The sequence below is a fragment of the Scyliorhinus torazame genome, chromosome 10 (assembly GCF_047496885.1).
Source record: "Scyliorhinus torazame isolate Kashiwa2021f chromosome 10, sScyTor2.1, whole genome shotgun sequence".
In the NCBI taxonomy this organism is placed as follows: Eukaryota; Metazoa; Chordata; class Chondrichthyes; order Carcharhiniformes; family Scyliorhinidae; genus Scyliorhinus; species Scyliorhinus torazame.
In genome coordinates, this window is record NC_092716.1 from 101,159,528 (window position 1) to 101,178,782 (window position 19,255).

The 19,255-nt window shown below is 55.5% G+C and overlaps 1 protein-coding gene across 4 annotated transcripts in view; it reads left to right on the forward strand.

Moving 5' to 3' along the window:
• Nucleotides 1-19,255, forward strand: part of LOC140430804 (cyclic nucleotide-gated channel beta-1-like) — a 332,757-nt gene that overhangs the window by 202,948 nt on the left and 110,554 nt on the right. For all 4 annotated transcript variants that reach the window (XM_072518506.1, XM_072518507.1, XM_072518508.1 and 1 more), the window contains 3 exons: nt 591-748; nt 1,394-1,558; nt 18,134-18,342. In XM_072518506.1, coding sequence (XP_072374607.1) covers nt 591-748; nt 1,394-1,558; nt 18,134-18,342 — 532 coding nt within the window. The remainder of the gene's footprint in view (nt 1-590; nt 749-1,393; nt 1,559-18,133; nt 18,343-19,255) is intronic.

The following is a 19,255-nucleotide window of genomic DNA, read 5'->3' on the forward strand; positions in this document are numbered from 1 at the left end:
TGCATATGTTTATTAATTTCCTTAATTTCCTGCACGGTTCCATGAATAAAACCTGTACAGGAGCAGAAGCAAAGGTTGGAAGCAGAGTAACTGGGGTTATTACATGTTATCCGGCGGAGTGGGGTTGAGATGACAAAGAGGGCACACCTACAGGTCAGATAGCTGCAGATATTCTCCAAATCAGAAGTAAAGCCGGGCTGGGTACTGAGCAGGATGTGAAAGGTAGGGCGAGCATACCAGCAGGGTTGGATAGTGGACAGGTTGAACCAGGAGATTTGGGTAATGAGCAGGTTATGCCAATGTTTACAAAGGAGGTTCAATGGAGTACGTGCCCTGTACAAGTGATGTATATAAATATATAATTAATTATATATAAAGGTATTCATGATGGACAAGATGTAGAAGGATACAAGAATTGCAATGACATTATTCTGCAATAGATTGAATTTGGTGCAGTGTGGACGGCAGCACAGGGCTTGGGCTAAATATTAATATTAATGCTTTTGACATTAGTACCCTCAGGTTACATTTTCAACACTGACATGCCTTGCATTACAACTTAAAGTGCTTGAATTAAGCTTTATGTTTAGTTTCACAGATAAACAGGGTTCGACAACCAGCATTACCAGTGCTATTGTTAACGAGCGTCTCCAAAATCTAGTGAGAAGCTTTAAGAAGCGAACAGAACTGGTCAAGGAAAAGCTCATTGACCCTGATGCATCTGAAGATGAAGAAAGTCCATCTGCATGTAAGTAAAGGGATTGGAGACTGAGGGTCAGGACGTGGTGATTGGGAATTGGTTGGCAGACTGTATGTGCATTGGAAAACAGTGTGAAATCATGGACTGGCATAACTGGATGGCTTGTTTAAACTACTGACCAAGTCTCAGGGAATATTTCACAGAACACATGGCACTATGTTGCAATGAATGTGGAGTAACTCAGGAAGATACAAACAGAATAGGGATGGGGAAGGTGGGGGGATTGAATCGTTCAAAATATACACTCGTTTCAGTACTATGACTCGGGTTCCAAGCCTGGCCAGCCTGGTGGAGTGAAAGTCTCTTTTCTGTTGCCCACTGGTGACCTATATACTCCTGAGACATCCACTTAGGGAATGAATCTAAACTGGAATTGAGGTTCAGATTCCCCTACTGATGTGCCTTTGAGTCAATGTCAAATCTAAGAGTTGGGGCACTGCCCATAATTGCAGTGGCGAAGATGTCATGATGATTCCTTACTGTCACATTTCCTACATTGCAACCGTGACAACGTTTCAAAAGTTTTTAGTTGGCTGTAAAGCATTCTGGGACTTCCTGAGGTCATGAATTTTCGCAAATTTTTTTTCACTTGCTCCTAAACAAATCTGATTATTAATTTACTTTATAACACAGCACCAGTCAAGAAGGCCCCGGACGTTCCTCCCCCACCCCAACAGGAGGAAGAAGAGGAGGAGGCTGAACACTACTGTGAGATGATGTGCTGCCGCTTTAAAACAGAACCTTGGATCAGACGGATTAAATCAGTGGGGTTTCCATCAAGCGTTGATCCGTTTAGCAGTAGGTTTATTGGAATTGTTTTGAAACTGTTGTAGTCTGAATCATAACTAGTCTGGTCACCAACTGACCAATAGCCTGATCATTAATGTCAAAAGGATTGAAACCAAGCAGGTCCTAGCTGGGCAGTAACTGGTCTATGGGCTCTTATTGAAGCAGGAGGTACAAATGTGAGCAATGACTGACTGATCAGTAAGATCTTACTATGTGGGAACTGATCTGAATAGTAAGCAGGCAACAAAGACTGTTTGATTAAAATGAACCTATTCAGCAGAATCTTGTCTCACCAAGAACTTTTCAGCAGGAACTAGTCAACAAGTAATTGTCTGAGAGCCTAACTATCCAATAGGAAACAATTTGAGCAGCAACAACCAACAGTTTTCTTTATTTGTTCATGGCATCTGAGCATCACTGGCTCGGCCAGCATTTATTGCCCAACCCTAATTGCCCTTGGGAAGCTAGTGATGAGCCACCTTGAACTGCTGCAATCCACATGGTTAGGTACACCCACAGTGCTGTTAGGGAGGGAGTTCCAGGATATTGACCCGGCAACAGTGATGAAATGGCGGTATAGTTACAAGTCAGGAAGGCGAATAATTTGGAATGGAACTTGCAAGTGGTGGTGTTCCCGTGCGTTTGCTGCTCTAGTTCTTCTAGATGATGGTGGTCGTAAGTTTGGAAGGTGCTGCCAAAGGAGTCTTGGTGAGAAATGGCCGGCTCCCCAGGATGTTGATGGTGGGAGATTCAGCCAAGATAATGCTAATGAATGAGAGATGGTTAGATTCTCTCATGTTGATGATGGTTATTGCCTGGCATTTGCGTGTTATGAATGTTAGTTGTCATTATTACACCAAGCCTGGACCTTGCTACAATTGGGCTTTGGCTGCTTCATTACCTGAGGAGTTTTGAATGTAACTGAACACTGCATAACCATCAGCAAACATCATCACTTCTGACCTTATAATTGAGGGCAGGTCATTGATGAAGCAGTTGAAGCTTATTGAGCCTCAGACCTTGAGGAACTACTGCATCTGTGATGACTGACCTCCAACAGCCACAACCATTTTCTTTTGTACCAAGTATGACTTGAACCAATAGTGCGTTTTCCCCTGATTTCCATTGACTCTGGCAGCACGGTAGCACAGCGGTTAGCACTACTGCCTCACAGTGCCAGGGACCGTGGTTCAATTCTGACCTTCGGTGACTGAATGTGTGGAGTTTGCACATTCTCACCGTGCCTGCGTGGGTTTCCTCTGGGTGCTATGATTTCCTGCCACAGTCGAAAGATGTGCAGGTTAGGTGGATTGGCCATGTAAATTGCCGCTTAGTGTCCAAAAGATGTGCAGCTTAGGTAGGATTACGGGTATAGATTGGGGGAATGGGCCTAGGTATGCCTGGTCTGGCAGGTCTTCGAATGCCAGGGGCTGCACATATACGCAAGGTCGCATGCGGCGCCTTCTCTGCACCTCCTCCTTCTCCACCTCGGCTTCTTAGGGGCTGGCTTTCCATCCTCAGCAGCTGCCACCTGTTTCTCTGGGGCATGCTGTGCTGCTGCAGCTTCCTCCTCCTTATGCAGCTCCAGCTCATACAGCCTCAATACATTCCACAGGCCTGCGGAGACTAGCAGAAAGGCCACCATTGCTGAATTCCAGTAAAGAAAGGCCGAGATATTAGATGGTACATACCCCCATGCCCAACCAGGGCCATCCGGCTATAAGGTGGCACTGCGGACCCTTCCCCCGCATGCCCCCCATCCCTGCATCCCAGGCTTTCTCGGTGCCCGATACCATGGGGACCTCTGGTCCTGGCGTCCATCCCTGCTGCCAGGGTTACCATCGGCTGGCGTGCCCTTGCCAGCAATATGCTCCGCGGCCCCCATCCAGCAGCCCCCTGTCGATGCTACTAATAATGTTTCCTTTGGGTGGATCGAGTGATGCCCGCCGGCCAGTTGGGGGGTGGTGTATGGTGGAGGGTGGGGTGTGGTGGGAGAGTGCAGGCTGGGGTGCAGGGGTGGGAGCACCCATATGGCAGGTGTCATTCTGCAGAACCATGGGCCAAGGTGGGTAGTCAGTGGGGTGTGCTGCAAGATGGCTGCCTTGGAGGCAGCGACAATGGCGGTCCATGCGAGGACACCACCTCAGTCCCATGGGGGGGTCACCCTGGCCCCATGGCCCATCCCTCCGTCACCACCGCCCCTTCCCCCACCCCAACCTAGCCGGTGTCCAGCCCGGTAGACCACGGTCGTGCCTCTCCGTGATCTACCTCATCTCTCTCCTTTATCAGCCATGGCGCCTGTTTCCTGATTTTTAAAAGCACAAGTGAACCTCGCAGACGGTAATTCCCCCCAATGGAGGCAGAGAATCGTGGAGGCCCCAGAGAATACTGGGTCAGGCCCACTAATGATATGCCAAAGGCTTTTATAGTACATGCGGAGTGGAACGCCGTTATCGAGTCACCAGAGAATTGCGATTTGGCATGTACCAGGCGCCCACCACGATTTGGCGTCAGAACTGTTTCTCCGCCCAATCATGTTTCCCGATTTTGGTGTCAGCCAACAGAGAATCTGGCCCAAGAAGTGTGTAAAATTGTTAGGTTTGGGAACTGAATCTTTAAGTTATGGTAGAATGAAGTGGGTCATGTGACCTGTTCTTAATTCTGCCTGACATCGGGGCGAAATTCTCCGTTATCGGCGGAAAGTCCACCGATCAGCGCAAAAAACGGCGCAAATCCCACTTGCGTCACGTCAGAAAAATGGGTTAGCAGCTGGGCTAGCAGCGACGTAACGGGATCCGCGCTTGCGCAGTGGTTCACGCCGTGCAGCGTCATACGCGCCGCACGGCGTGACGGCTCAAAAGGCCGCGCTGCTCCCCCCCCGCCCGACCGCAACACCCGACCGCAACACCCGACTGGATGGCTGGCCGCCGCTCAGCCCCGAGGTTAGAGTCACGCGATGTGGAGGCGGTCCTGGACGCGGTTGAGCAGAGGAGGGACGCCCTGTATCCCGGGCACGGCCGCAGAGTTGCCCCACGCCACAGCCGGCGTCTGTGGAGGGAAGTGGCAGAGGCCGTCACCGCTGTGGCCCTGACGCCACGGACAGGCACCCAGTGCCACAAGAAGGTGAACGACCTCGTCAGAACAGGCAGGGTGAGCCTCCCCATATCCCCCCCTCCCCCATATCCCCCCTCCCCCATATCCCCCATATCCCCCCTCCCCCATATCCCCCTCCCCCATATCCCCCCCTCCCCATATCCCCCTCCCCCATATCCCCCCTCCCCCATATCCCCCCTCCCCCATATCCCCCCTCCCCATATCCCCCCTCCCCCATATCCCTCCCTCCCCCATATCCCCCCCTCCCCCATATCCCCCCTCCCTCATATCCCCCCTCCCCCATATCCCCCATATCCCCCCTCCCCCATATCCCCCCTCCCCATATCCCCCTCCCCCATATCCCCCCTCCCCCATATCCCCCCTCCCCATATCTCCCCCTCCCTCATATCCCCCCATCCCCATATCCCCCCTCCCCCATATCCCCCCTCCCCCATATCCCCCCTCCCCATATCCCCCCTCCCCCATATCCCCCCTCCCCCATATCCCCCCTCCCCATATCCCCCTTCCCCCATATCCCCCTCCCCCATATCCCCCATATCCCCCCTCCCCCATATCCCCCACTCCCCCATATCCCCCTCCCCATATCCCCCCTCCCCCATATCCCCCCTCCCCCATATCCCCCCTCCCCCATATCCCCCCTCCCCCATATCCCCCCTCCCCATATCCCCCCTCCCCCATATCCCCCCTCCCCCATATCCCCCATATCCCCCCCTCCCCCATATCCCCAAGTGAATCCAGCCCTAACCTTAACCTCTGCAATGCACGCGCAACCGATGGCGTGCATTCATATACCTGCCTAACACTGTTGCCTTTTACCCCTGCCACCACCCCCCCCCCCCCCCCCCCCCACAGGAGAAGTGCGCACACAACAATAGGGAGCATGTGAGGACTGGAGGAGGGCCCGCTGATGAGAGGCCACTGACCGTACACGAGGAAAGGGCCCTGGAACTGGCTGGCGGACCTGAGGACCGGGAGGTTGCTGATGCAGAGGTCGGGGGCCCACCAGCAAGTGAGCCACCGACAGCCCGCCCCCATATCCCCCCTCCCCTATATCCCCCTCCCCCATATCACCAGATCACTGCCTGATGTCTAACCATGCATGCTTCATTGTGAATCGCAGGACCAAACGTCCAGGCACCCATCCCCGCAGATGCACACCGCCCGCAGGATGCCCCTTGGAGACCACAGGAGACGGAGAGACCCGCACCCTCCAGCATGCGACGCCCGCAGGATGCCCCTCGGAGACCACGGGAGACGGAGAGACCCGGACCCTCCAGCATGCGACGCCCGCAGGATGCCCCTCGGAGACCACGGGAGACGGAGAGACCCGGACCCTCCAGCATGCGACGCCCGCAGGATGCCCCTCGGAGACCACGGGAAACGGAGAGACCCGGACCCTCCAGCATGCGACGCCCGCAGGATGCCCCTCGGAGACCACGGGAGACGGAGAGACCCAGACCCTCCAGCATGCGACGCCCGCAGGATGCCCCTCGCACACCACGGGAGACGGAGAGACCTGGAGCAACAGGGAGACGACACCCCCGTCACGTGCGGGAGCGACCACCCAGCGACGAGGGGGGCAGCCACAGGCCCCCGTCACATCCGAGCCAGGACACCACTACCCAGGACACCACTACCCAGGACACCACTACCCAGGACACCACTACCCAGGACACCCCTACCCGGGACAGCACTACCCGGGACAGCACTACCCAGGAAGACGAAATACCGGACAGTGACTCAGAGTGGATGGGTGGAGACGAACCCCCACCCCAAAGTGCCATGGACTCAGAGTGGTACGAAGAGCACGACACAACGCCACTGCTGTCACCAACACCCTCCACCATCGCAGAAACACTCACCACGGTTGGGCACTTTAGTGATGAGGCGTCTGGTACACTCACTGGTGCGCACAACACAGCCGTCCCGGTACAGCAGGTGGAGGTAGGAGCAGCAGAGGGACCGGGCGGTCGGAGGGCAGCCCAGGCCAAGCGAACATCTGCCGTCCAGATGGATCCCGGGTTCCTGCAGTTACCACACCCACACATAGATCCGATGCAACCACCGACCCGGAGACGAGCGAAGAGGGTGACGGGCGGCTTGCGGCGGCTGCGGTCGCAGGTGGAGGAGTCCACCCGCGTCCAGGAGCTGGGAGTGGTCCCGGTCATGCGTGCCACCCAGGCTGACACCGCACGGGTGGCGTCCGCGGTGGAGGCAATGGTTGCGACGGTGTCAGACATGGGGAACGGTTTGCGAGGACTGGGGCCTTCCGTGCAGGCGGCGTCTGTGGCCCAGGAAATGGCTGCCCTCTCACAGGAGGCCATGAGCCAGTGCCAGCGCCAGATGGCAGAGGCGCTCAACGCCATAGCCCAGTCTCTGCAGGCCATGGCCCAGTCTCAGCAGGCCATGGCCCAGTCTCTGCAGGCCATGGCCCAGTCTCAGCAGGCCATCGCTGAGGGCATCGGCCCCAGTGGCCATGTGCGAGCCGGCGTCGCACTGTCACAGACAGGGTTTGCCAACACCCTGGGCTCCATGGCTGCAAACCTGCAGACCCCTGTCGATACCAGCACGGGCCTCCAGGACGGGCAGCGCCAGATGTCGGGGAGGCGTTGGATGGCCAGTCCGTTCGCATCCCCCACCCATGTAGAGGCCTGGGGGCCATCGGGCACCCCGAGGGAGGAGGAGGTGGTGTGGTCCGTCCCGGCTCCCTCTGTAGGGGAGGTCCCGGTACACCGCGACACCTCGGACTCCCCCCCCCTTCCGTCCCAGGTGCATCGGGTGGGCAACGGGCAGGACAGGCTGGCAGCTCGCCATCCCAGTCGCCCGGGCCGCAGCCTGGCCCATCTATGGCCAGGACGCCCCAGGAAACGGCCGCCAAAGGGATCCAGTGTCAGAGGGCAGGAATCACAGGAGTCCACCTCCAGTTCTGCTGTACCGTCTGGGGAACCACGTAGACGTAGTCAAAGCGCCCGTAAGGCCAAACAATTAGACACCGAGTAAGTTGGCACGGGTGCAGGGCACAGATGAGTTTTAGGGGCTAGGGCACGTGCATGAACTCCTTTGGTAATTAAAGTCAATGTTACACCTACCGAAGCTGCCTTTGTGCTCTGTCCAAAGTGTGCGGGCGTGCCATGTACGTTGAGCGCAAGTGTGTGTGTGAGGGGTGGTCTTACCTCAGCCCCAGGTGAGTCTGCCCCCTTCCCCCTGGGCCGCCATCAACATCCCCCGGGCAGAGGACGGGACCGTGCGCTGCAGTGTCACAGCCGCATGCAGGGATGGTCTGGGTGGATGGTGGTACTGTGGCCATGGGTCAGACATAGTCCAACGATGTAGAGCAAGGAGCTCATCGCAGGGCGGGTTGTCATCATCCTCCATGGCCTGCGATAGACACGCGTCCACCCGCAACTGTGTGAGCCCGGCCCGTTGTGCCGCCGGTGGATCGGCAATGGGGGGGGGGGGGTGGTGTGCATGCGGGTTGGGTGGGTGGGGTCGGGGAGGGGGGTGAGGGTGCTGGGTGGGTGGATGGGTGGGGGGTGTGGGTGGTCGGCTGTTGCCATGGTGTGCGGTCTGTGGCCATACTACCCGATTCCCACGCCCATCTAGTCAGTGAAGCGGGCGTCTATCAGTCTGTCCCGTGCCCGCTGGGTCAGCCGGTAACGGTGGACAGCCACCCACCTGTGTCTACCCCGTCTGCCCTGACCATTGCCCCCATCCCCCTCATCTGGGGAGGACTGTGCCTCTTCCTGCTGCTCCTCCACTCCGCCCTCCTCTGCCTGCGGCACATCGCCCCTCTGCTGGGCTATGTTGTGCAGGACGCAGCACACCACAATGATGCGGCCGACCCTATCTGACCGATACTGGAGGGCGCCCCCAGAGAGGTCCAGGCACCTGAAACGCATCTTCAGCACGCCAAAGCACCTCTCGATCACTCCCCTTGTCGCTACATGGGCATCATTGTAGCGGTTCTCCGCCTCATTGCATGGCCTCCGTATAGGCGTCATCAGCCACGATCGCAATGGGTAGCCCCTGTCGCCCAGCAACCAGCCCCTCAGCCGGGGATGGCGTCCCTCGTACGTGCCGGGGATGGATGACCGCGACAACACGAATGAGTCGTGTACACTGCCTGGGTGACGGGCGCAGACGTGCAGGATCATCATGCGGTGGTCGCAGACCACCTGTACGTTCATCGAATAGGTCCCCTTCCTATTAGTGAACACGGCCCTGTTATCTGCAGGTGGCCGCACGGCGACATGCATCCCATCGATCGCGCCCTGGACCATGGGGAACCCGGCCACGGCAGAGAAGCCCACGGCCCAGGCATCTTGGCTGGCCCGGTCCACGGGGAAGCGGATGTAGCGGTGCGCCATGGCATAAAGGGCATCTGTCACTGCCCGGATGCACCGGTGCACCGATGCCTGCGATATGCCGGACAGGTCCCCACTCGGTGCCTGGAATGACCCCGTTGCATAAAAGTTCAGGGCCAGCGTAACCTTGACGGACATGGGGAGAGGGTGTCCCCCGCCAGTGCCACGCGGTGACAGGTGTGCCAGCAGGTGGCAGATGTGTGCCACGGTTTCCCGGCTCATCCGGAGTCTCCTCCTGCATTCCCGGTCCGTGAGGTCCTGGTATGACTGCCGGGGCCGGTACACACAGGGCGCCCTCGGGTGCCTCCGTTGCCGTGGGGCCGCGACGTCCTCCTCCCCCTCCTCGTCCTGTCGGTCAGGTGTCCCTCCAGCCTGGGCGGCTGCCGCCTGCCCCTCTGCGGCAGCCTGCGCCGCCTCTCTGGCACGCTCCTCCTCCTCCTCCTCCTCATCCAGGGCAACATAGACATGAGCGGCTGCCACCACGGCAGCCAACATCGCTGGATGATCTGAAAACATGACGGCCTGGTGGGGGGGAGGGGAACGACGACATGTCATCATTGCCCATATCCCCTCCTCCCCCCAGCCAGGTGGCATGGACCGCATGGGTCCAACTGTTGGAGGCTGGAACCTGGCCAGGTGGACCAACTCACTTGCCCTCCCATCACCCTCCTCGGCACGGACCACCCCCCAACCTCCACCCCGGCACGGACCCCCTCCCCAACCTCCACCCCAGCACGGACCCCCCCCAACCCCCAACCTCCACCCCAGCACGGACCCCCCCCCCAACCCCCAACCTCCACCCCGGCACGGACCCCCCCCCAACCTCCACCCCAGCACGGACCCCCCCCAACCCCCAACCTCCACCCCAGCACGGACCCCCCCCCACCCCCAACGTCCACCCAGGCACGGACCCCCCCCCAACCTCCACCCCAGCACGGACCCCCCCCCACCCTCCACCCCGGCACGGACCCCCTCCCCAACCTCCACCCCAGCACGGACCCCCCCCCCCCAAACTCCCAACCTCCACCCCAGCACGGACCCCCCCCAACCCCCAACCTCCACCCCAGCACGGACCCCCCCAACCCCCAACCTGCACCCCGGCACGGACCCCCTCCCCAACCTCCACCCCAGCACGGACGCCCCCAACCTCCACCCCGGCACGGACCCCCCCCCCAACCTCCACCCCGGCACGGACCCCCCCCCAACCTCCACCCCGGCACGGACCCCCTTCCCAACCTCCACCCCAGCACGGACCCCCCCCAACCCCCAACCTCCACCCCAGCACGGACCCCCCCCAACCCCCAACCTCCACCCCGGCACGGACCCCCTCCCCAACCTCCACCCCAGCACGGACCCCCCCCCCAACCCCCAACCTCCACCCCAGCACGGACCCCCCCCCAACCCCCAACCTCCACCCCGGCACGGACCCTCCCCCTCAACCTCCACCCCAGCACGGACCCCCCCCAACCCCCAACCTCCACCCCAGCACGGACCCCCCCCAACCCCCAACCTCCACCCCGGCACGGACCCCCCCCCCAACCTCCACCCCAGCACGGACCCCCCCCCACCAACCTCCACCCCGGCACGGACTCCCTCCCCAACCTCCACCCCAGCACGGACCCCCCCCAACCCCCAACCTCCACCCCAGCACGGACCCCCCCCCAACCTCCACCCCGGCACGGACCCCCCCCCAACCTCCACCCCAGCACGGACCCCACCCCCCCCCCAACCTCCACCCCGGCACGGACCCCCTCCCCAACCTCCACCCCGGCACGGACCCCCCCCAACCTCCACCCCAGCACGGACCCCCCCCAACCCCCAACCTCCACCTCAACACGGACCCCCTCCCCAACCTCCACCCCGGCACGGACCCCCCCCAACCTCCACCCCAGCACGGACCCCCCCCAACCCCCAACCTCCACCCCAGCACGGACCCCCCCCAACCTCCACCCCGGCACGGACCCCCTCCCCAACCTCCATCCCAGCACGGACCCCCCCCAACCCCCAACCTCCACCCCGGCACGGACCCCCCCTCCACCTCCACCCCAGCACGGACCCCCCCCCAACCTCCACCCCGGCACGGACCCCCTCCCGGCACTCCCCCGGAGCCCAGCCTACTCTAACCACCCCCCCCCCCCCGCCGCACACACACCCACACAAGCCGAGACACACCTCTCCTCACGCAATCAGTCTGCGGTCACGCCATTTCCTGCCCAGAGCCAACCCCCCAGGCCGTCACTCACCTCCACGCTGGTCGGCGTGAGCCTGGAGCACCGTGTCACGCCGATGAAAAGGAGGTTTGATTCACGTCGACGTGAACGGTCATCACGTCGACGGGACTTCGGCCCATCCGGAAGGGAGAATATCGGCAGGCCGAAAATCGGCTGCCTTGCGCAGACCCGTGACATTCTCCGCGGCAGCGGCGCCATTAACGCCCCGCCGACTTTTCTCCCTTCGGAGACTTTGGCGGGGGCGGGATTCACGGCGGCCAACGGCCATTCTCCGACCCTCTGGGGGGTCGGAGAATGACGCCCCATATTTGGGTGGCTAGGTTATTAAAAGTTAAAGGAGGGTCCAGATTGGTTTACTAGGAAGAAGATGTGAGGCAGTCGCACCTGTAAACCATGGCCATGGCAGCTGTGCTGACAGTGGATAGACTGTTGGTCTCCAAGTCTCTTGTGTTAGTTATGTCAGGTTCTGTAAACAGTTAGACTTTAAACTGTCTATTTAATTTCAAATTATAATGCAGTTGTGGGTCTAAAGGATAACTAATTAATATTTCTACCTGAATACAAGGCCCATGTGATTGACATTGCCATGGGAATGGGCCTTGCAAGGGAAAGTGTCCATCGCATTTGTAGGATTGGGTTGCAGAATGTTTCATAAGATAATCTTGAACTTCAAAGGCAGGTCAGTCCACAGGAATCTGACAGAGAGTAGAGAGATAGATGTAACCAGTCTCAATAGTTCGCCATGAAGAATGTGGTTAGGACTTGCGCTCGGGTTGAAGGGACAAAGTTCATAAGGATTTATTGAATATGGAAGATTCACCTTGTGTTGTGACCGAAGGCAAGGACTCCACACGTAGTCAGACAGACAAAATACAGCAACGTTTATTCTACTACTCCACAATATAATTACTTTCTCTTTGCTCCTCTCAGGGTCCTCTTCCCTGACCTGCTCCGAGGCTGGGGTTTATATCCTGTGGGGGTTCCTCCAATTGGGAGAACGCTCTGCCCCCTAATCACCTGGGGCGTTCGCATTTCAAGGTGTTGGAGGGGAATCTGATACAATGTAGGTTCAGACCACTTGGGGGTCATAACATCCCCCCCCCCCCTCCGCCCCCCGCCCCCCACCCCCGCCATGAGAAATGTCCATGTCGTCTGGCGGTGGATCCCTCGGTTGCTTGGGCAGTGGTTGCCGATCCAGAGGCGGCATAGCCGCCCGGGAGGCCTGCAGCATCAGGTGACCGTCGTTTTCGTGAAGAGCGACAAAGGTGGGTTGTTCGGCCAGTGATGTTGTTGGTGTTACCGATGCCATTACGTGGTCGACTGATATCCCTTCTCTTTGACTGTTTGGCTAAAACCACAGGATATCTTTATGGGAAAAATCATATGGCTAGAACACTCACTGATTATGTGCAGGCATCCCATGCATGCATCAAAAACATGAAAAATGGGTGGATCGTGATGCCAGATAAGGATTTGGCAACCAACCTGCCACTTAAACATCGTACGTCTTGTTAAGCTTATTCTTAAACACTCCAGAGAACCATAGAATGCCTATAGTGCAGAAGGAGGCAATTCGGTCTATTGAGTCTGAACTGACCCTCTGAACCCTCTGGACCTAGGCCCACTCCCCCGCCCTATCCCCGTAACCCCTACCCCACCTAACTTACATATCTTTGGACACTAAGGGGCAATTTAGTGTGGCCAATCTACCGAACCTGCACTTTTTTGGACTATGGGAGGAAACCGGAGCACCCGGAGGAAACCCATGCAGACATGGGGAAAAAGCACAAACTCCACACAGACAAGGCCAGAATTGAATCCCTGGCACTGTGAGGCAGCAGTGCTAACCACTGTGCCTCGCCACTCACAGCTGAACATGTGTTGAGCTAAACAAAGGACACACCCCTCGCCCCAGTCCCCACCCCGACACAAGTGCTATATCAATGGATGACAATGGAACTTTCAACGAGGTCCTTTTGACTTTCTTTTGCTGCTGCAGAGTTCTTGCAAGTACTGTGCTGTTACACAAACTCACACAAGTTCTTTCAGTCAGAAAGGAGTGACATTGGACCTTTGCAAGGGATGGAGTGAATTTTAAAAGCTTCAGAACAGAACACTTGCTTTTCATCATGAAGACTATAGTTGTAATTTTTCATGGGCTGCAGCAGGACAGGGAGATGGAACAGAAGCAGCAGAGCGGAGAAGCTGTGTGCAGAGGAAAGAGGAGGAGAGCTCTCAACAGGAGACCATTTCCATCCAGTATCTTCAGAAAGCACTCTTTCTATCTCTACATGAGCTAGGAGCAGTAACAGCTGGAATTGTAGTTGCAGGGCAGGGCAAGGATGGCACTTCCAGTGACTATCAAAGTCACTGTGCCTCAATTTCAATGATTCAGGGGCCCTTCAATTGCAAGCATGTGGCTCTGTAGGCACCACATCTCAAAGAGAAGTATCGGGACTACAAAGGATTTCAAGCCCTGAACGTGCAGTTGGTGTGTGACCATCATGTACAGAACATCATGTCAGTGAATACCTACTCTCTTGGCCCTAGCCACAATGCTTTTATCCTGCCCCAGTCAGCAGTTCCCTGCGCGACTGGCCACTGACAACCCATAACCCCCACTGACTGCCGAGGCCTCTGTCCATGCAGCTAAATACGAAGTCTTACAACACCAGGTTACAACATGCAGCTAAAGGCTATTGCTAATAGGGAATTGGCAATCGTAGTTAAGTGAGCACTTCACCCAACCCAAGTGGATTTCCGTGGGGGGCAGGCCATGTAGCAATCATTGCCTTGCATCCCAATCAAACCGTGATGCAGGACACTGTGCCTGAACACTGTGAGAGACAATACCACACACGCAGCAGCCAACACTCGAACACCCAGGGGATGGGACACAGCTCCGGGACATGTCCACGGCCGGAGGGTGGGTGAGTCCAATGGGGAGGAAATCAGCGTGGCCAGGAGTACGTGGGCAGGGTGTTCTAGGTGGGGGAGAGGGGAACGTCAATGGGGGAATAGAGGGTCCCAGGGTGGGAGCCACCACTGTCAGTCTAACACCCTCTCCCAATTCCTAACAGATATTGAACGCTATGGCAGGGATTTTGGATGCAAAACTTGCCCCAGTGGTGCTGCTGCCAGGCTGAGCGGTCAGACGCTGGAGACGGCGGCACCAGCGTCTGCAGATGCTTAAGGAGGAGGACCATGTGCCGGACTCCGCCCCGCACTCTGAGGATCCGGCCGCCCATCAGGCCAGCGAGGGACCCACAGGGGGAGTCCCGCAATGTGCCAGGGTGTACAGGCGTTGCTAGTCGTTCGAACAGATGACGGAAAGCACGTGCTGCAGGAGGCTCCGCCTCAACCTGATAGAAGTTTATAAAATTATTTGGGGTATAGATAGGGTGAACAGTTGGAGGCTTTTTCCCAGAGTGGAATTTAAAGTTACAAGGGGGCCCAGGTTCAAGGTGAGGGTGGACAGGTTCAGTGGAGATGTGCCGGGAAAGTTTTTTACACAAAGGGTGGTGGTGGCCTGGAATGCACTGCCAAGTGAGATGGTTGAGACAGATATGTTCGCGAACTTTAAGACTTATCTGGATAGGCACATGAACAGAGTGTCTGGCAGTTGTCCTCGCCATGAAGAAATTCCATCAGTATGTGTACGGTTGACGATCCATGATCATCACGGGCCATAAGCCGCTGCAGGGTATTTTCAAGGAAGACAAAACATTTCCGTCCATCGCCTCCGCTAGGATACAGCTTTGGACCCTCCTGCTGGCTGCATATGAGTACTCACTTGATCATCGTCCAGGTACCCAGATTGCGAAGGCGGATGTCTTAAAATGACTGCCTTTGCTGACACGTCCTCCTTCTCCTCCCAGGGCTGATGAGGTAGTGGCCATCCTCAATTTTATGCACTAGTTGCCTGTCACATCATCCCAAATCCATGCATGGTCACAAATCAGCCGTGTCCTTTCGAAAGTTCAACACGTAGTCCTGCATGGGGGGCAGCATAGAAGACTGCCCGATGAGTTACAGGCATGCTCGACAAAAATGTCTAAGTTTAGAAGATGGCATCCCTTTCTGAAGGACGCGTGTCATCGTCCCGGGTAAGGTCCAAGACCTGATCTTGTGGGACCTGCATAATGGGCACCGGAGGGTGTCCAAAATGAAAATACTCGCCCAAAGCTATGTTTGGTGGGCAGGCCTGGTCGTAGATATAGAAAGGGTAGCCCAGCAGCATGGTATTTGTCAGGGAGAACAGAAGCTGCCACCAGCCATGCCCCTTCATCTGTGAATGGCTGGGGTGACTATGTAGAATTACATAGAATTTACAGTGCAGAAGGAGGCCATTCGGCCAATCGAGTCTGCACCGGCTCTTGGAAAGAGCACCCTACCTAAGTCCACACCTCCACCCTATCCCCGTAACCCAGTAATCCCACCCAGCACTAAGGGCAATTTTGGACACTAAGGGCAATTTAGCTTGACCAATCCACCTAGCCTGCACATCTTTGGACTGTGGGAGGAAACCGGAGCACCCGGAGGAAACCCACGCAGACACGGGGAGAACGTGCAGACTCCGCACAGACAGTGACCCAGCGGGGAATCGAACCTGGGACCCTGGAGCTGTGAAGCAATTGTGCTAACCACCATGCTACCGTGCTGCCTTACGCGCCGACTTTGCCGGTCCCTTTCAAGGCTCGATGTTATTACTCATGATAGACGCCCACTCTGTGGTTGGAAGTCCATAGAATGTCATTGACCACATCGAAGGCAACCATTGCGAAATTGCACAAATTTTTCAGTAGGCACGGTTACCCAGAGGTGTCGGTGACCGACAATGGAAAGTCCTTCACCAGTTAGGAGTTCATGGGATTCATAAAGGCGAACCGGATACGGCACATTTGTACGGCTCCATATCACCTGGCTTCCAATTGGCTGGCAGAAAGGCATTACAAACATTCAAACGAGGGCTGAAAAAGCAGAGTTCAGGATCAATAGACACAAGGCATGTCAAGTCCTTGTTCTGCTATCGGACCACTCCGCATGCTGCAACCAGGATAGCACCGACTGATTTGCTAATGGGCTGGAGGCTTCAAACCCATCTTGGTCCAGCTTTCCCTGATATTGGCGGGAACGTGTGCTACAGTCAGGAGCTTCAAGGGCATTGCCCAATTAGACGAAAGTCAACCCTACTGTTTGTACAGGTGACACAGTCTATATTTGCAACTTTGCAGACGGTGCCCAGTGGATCTCTGGACAGCCGTCCACCAGACAGGGCCGGTATCATAAGTTCAGGCACAGGTCGTGTCATGAAAAAACACATTAATCACATAAGGTTCAGGAGACCAGTCTTGCAAAAAATTCCTCAGGAGAGGAAAATTACAGTCAAACCAAGTCCAATGTCAGTAGAGGCTAGAACACTTCCCCAAGAGGTTCAAGACACAAAATGAAAGAGGTCATAGATACGGATTCCAACATGGAAACCCGGGCTTCGGAAGTCTCTGACGGGGAGAAAATAGTGCAGCAGTCTCAGACAGTACCTCCACAAGTTCAATGAAGTTCAATGGAGAGAAGTGTGCAGTGATGAATTTTGCTAGGATTAACATGGACAGATAATATAAAATAATGAGTAAAATTCTAAAGGGGTTTAAGAGCACAGGGACCTTGGTGTATATGTGCATAGACCATTGAAGGTGACAGGACAGGCGGCAGCGTTCTGAACAGAAGCAGCGTTCGCCGTCCAGATATATGCAGCCTGATCCAGCCCCACAAGTGCAGAAAGCAGAGCCCCGGGCGAAGACAGTCCGGTGCCCTCCAACTCCACAGTTGTCAGAAGAGTCTTCGGACTTTGCAGAGGAGGGATGTTATAACCCGCACGAGACCCGTGAATCTCCCCAAGTATGAGCTCCCCCGCTAAGGGGTCGGGGGGGGGGGGGGCCCAAGGACATTCGTGAAGAGTTCTATATAAGTCGGCCTGGTATGGAACCGACAGAGCAGACCCAGCTGGGATCTGATGTCTATTGTAAATATAATGTTTTGCAATAAACAATTTTCTTTTACCTATTCGATTCAGACTCATATGTGACCTCCTAAACCCAGGATACTGTATGCTTTGTTAACTGCTCTCTCCGCCTGTCCTGTCACCTTCAATGGTCTATGCACATATACACCCAGGTCCCTGTGCTCTTAAACCCCTTTAGAATTTTACTCATTATTTTATATTATCTGTCCATGTTAATCCTAGCAAAATTCATCACCCCACACTTCTCACCATTGAACTTCATCGGCTACCTATCTGCCCATCTACCAACTTGTCTATCTTCTTTTGAAGTTCTACCTTGTCCTCCTCACAGTTGACAATGCTTCCAAGTTTTGTATCATCCGTAAACTTTGAAATTATCCCCAGCACACCAGGATCTAGATCATTAATATATCAGGAAAAGTAAGGGCCCCAGTACCGATCCCTGGGGAACTCCACTACAAACATTCCTCCAGATCGAAAATTACCTATTGTTTTGATTGGAGATGGATTCTCCGCCTTCGGGATCCTCCGTTTTGCCGGCATCCGGGGGTTTCCCGATGGCATGGGGCTGCCCCACAATGGAAAACCCCATTGACCAGCCGGCGAAACGGAGCATCCCGCCGACGTGCTGAACCAGAAATCTGGCGTGGCGGGACGGAGAATCCAGCCCCTTATGTTAATGCTGCTGGTAAATTAAACGTAACTTGCCAATTTTTGTTAGTTTAGTACCAGCTGAGCATGGTAACTCAGGTTGCTGTAGTTATATTCTATCATCAAGTAATCAATTCTGATTAAGTTTCATTAGATATATGATATATATGTAAAGCAGAGTAATTGTTGTATCTTGTAATAGATCCATTATATGTGCTGTGGTTATCCATTGTGGTGATGGCCTGGAATTGGAACGTTTGGCTAATCCCTGTGCGGTGTACCTTTCCCTATCAAACACTTGATAACGTCCACTGGTGGCTATTGATGGATTATTTCTGTGATATGATTTACCTGCTGGATATAGCTGTTTTCCAGTCTCGCCTCCAGTTCGTACAAGGAGGGGACATTATAGTGAGTAAACATTTTTATTTCTTTGAATAAAAATTCTTCATACAGTTTATGCCTTGTGTATCCATACCAGCTGTTCAGATCAGCACATCAACACAGACTGTTGTGGTTCTTAATTCTGTATCACACTTCATTATATTCAACAATTTGGCCAGGATTTTCTGGTCCCATCATAGCATTGGAAGAGTCGGTGGCTCAGCCAACATTTCATTGACTTTCAACAGGACCAGATGATCCAGCAATGGGTGGGACCCAAATCCCGCCCTTTAGCTACAAGTTGTCCTCCTTTTCAGGGAGCAAGGACCAGAAGCAATAACTAAACATAGATTCCAGGATCAATCCATTCATTCAAGAAAATTGAAGCACACTATGGAGTTTTATGGAAGTGCGGGCTGTAGTTTGACCCCGTATTTGGTATTTATTTCCATTGGCTACTTGGGTCGTTGAATCGCTACAGTCCATGTATCACTTGGAGGTTGAAGCGAAAATTCACTCCATTGTACCTTATTTGCATATATTAAAATGACTTTGAATTGCAGCAAACATGCAAAACATAAGTGTTAATGCAAGATTTAAGTTGTCCTTTATTAATACCATGGGCGGGATTCTCTGTCCCGCCAGCCCCGTCTTCCGGTGCAACACGCCCCTGCCGACAGCGGTACTTTCCGTTCCCACAGCCGGCCAATGGGGTTTCCCATTGTGGCCACCCCACGCCGTCAAGAAAAAAAACCCGTGGGTGTGAATGCGCTGCAGGCGAGACGGAGAACCCTGCCAGCAGAGCAATCCGCAGCAAGGGCTGGATTCTCCAATTTGGGGGCTATGGCTGGAGGATCCATGGCATTTTGTGTGGGGAAAATCGGCGAGACCCCAGCACCGATCGTCCAACCGGTGAGAGGCTAGCAGCCGCGCCACATAA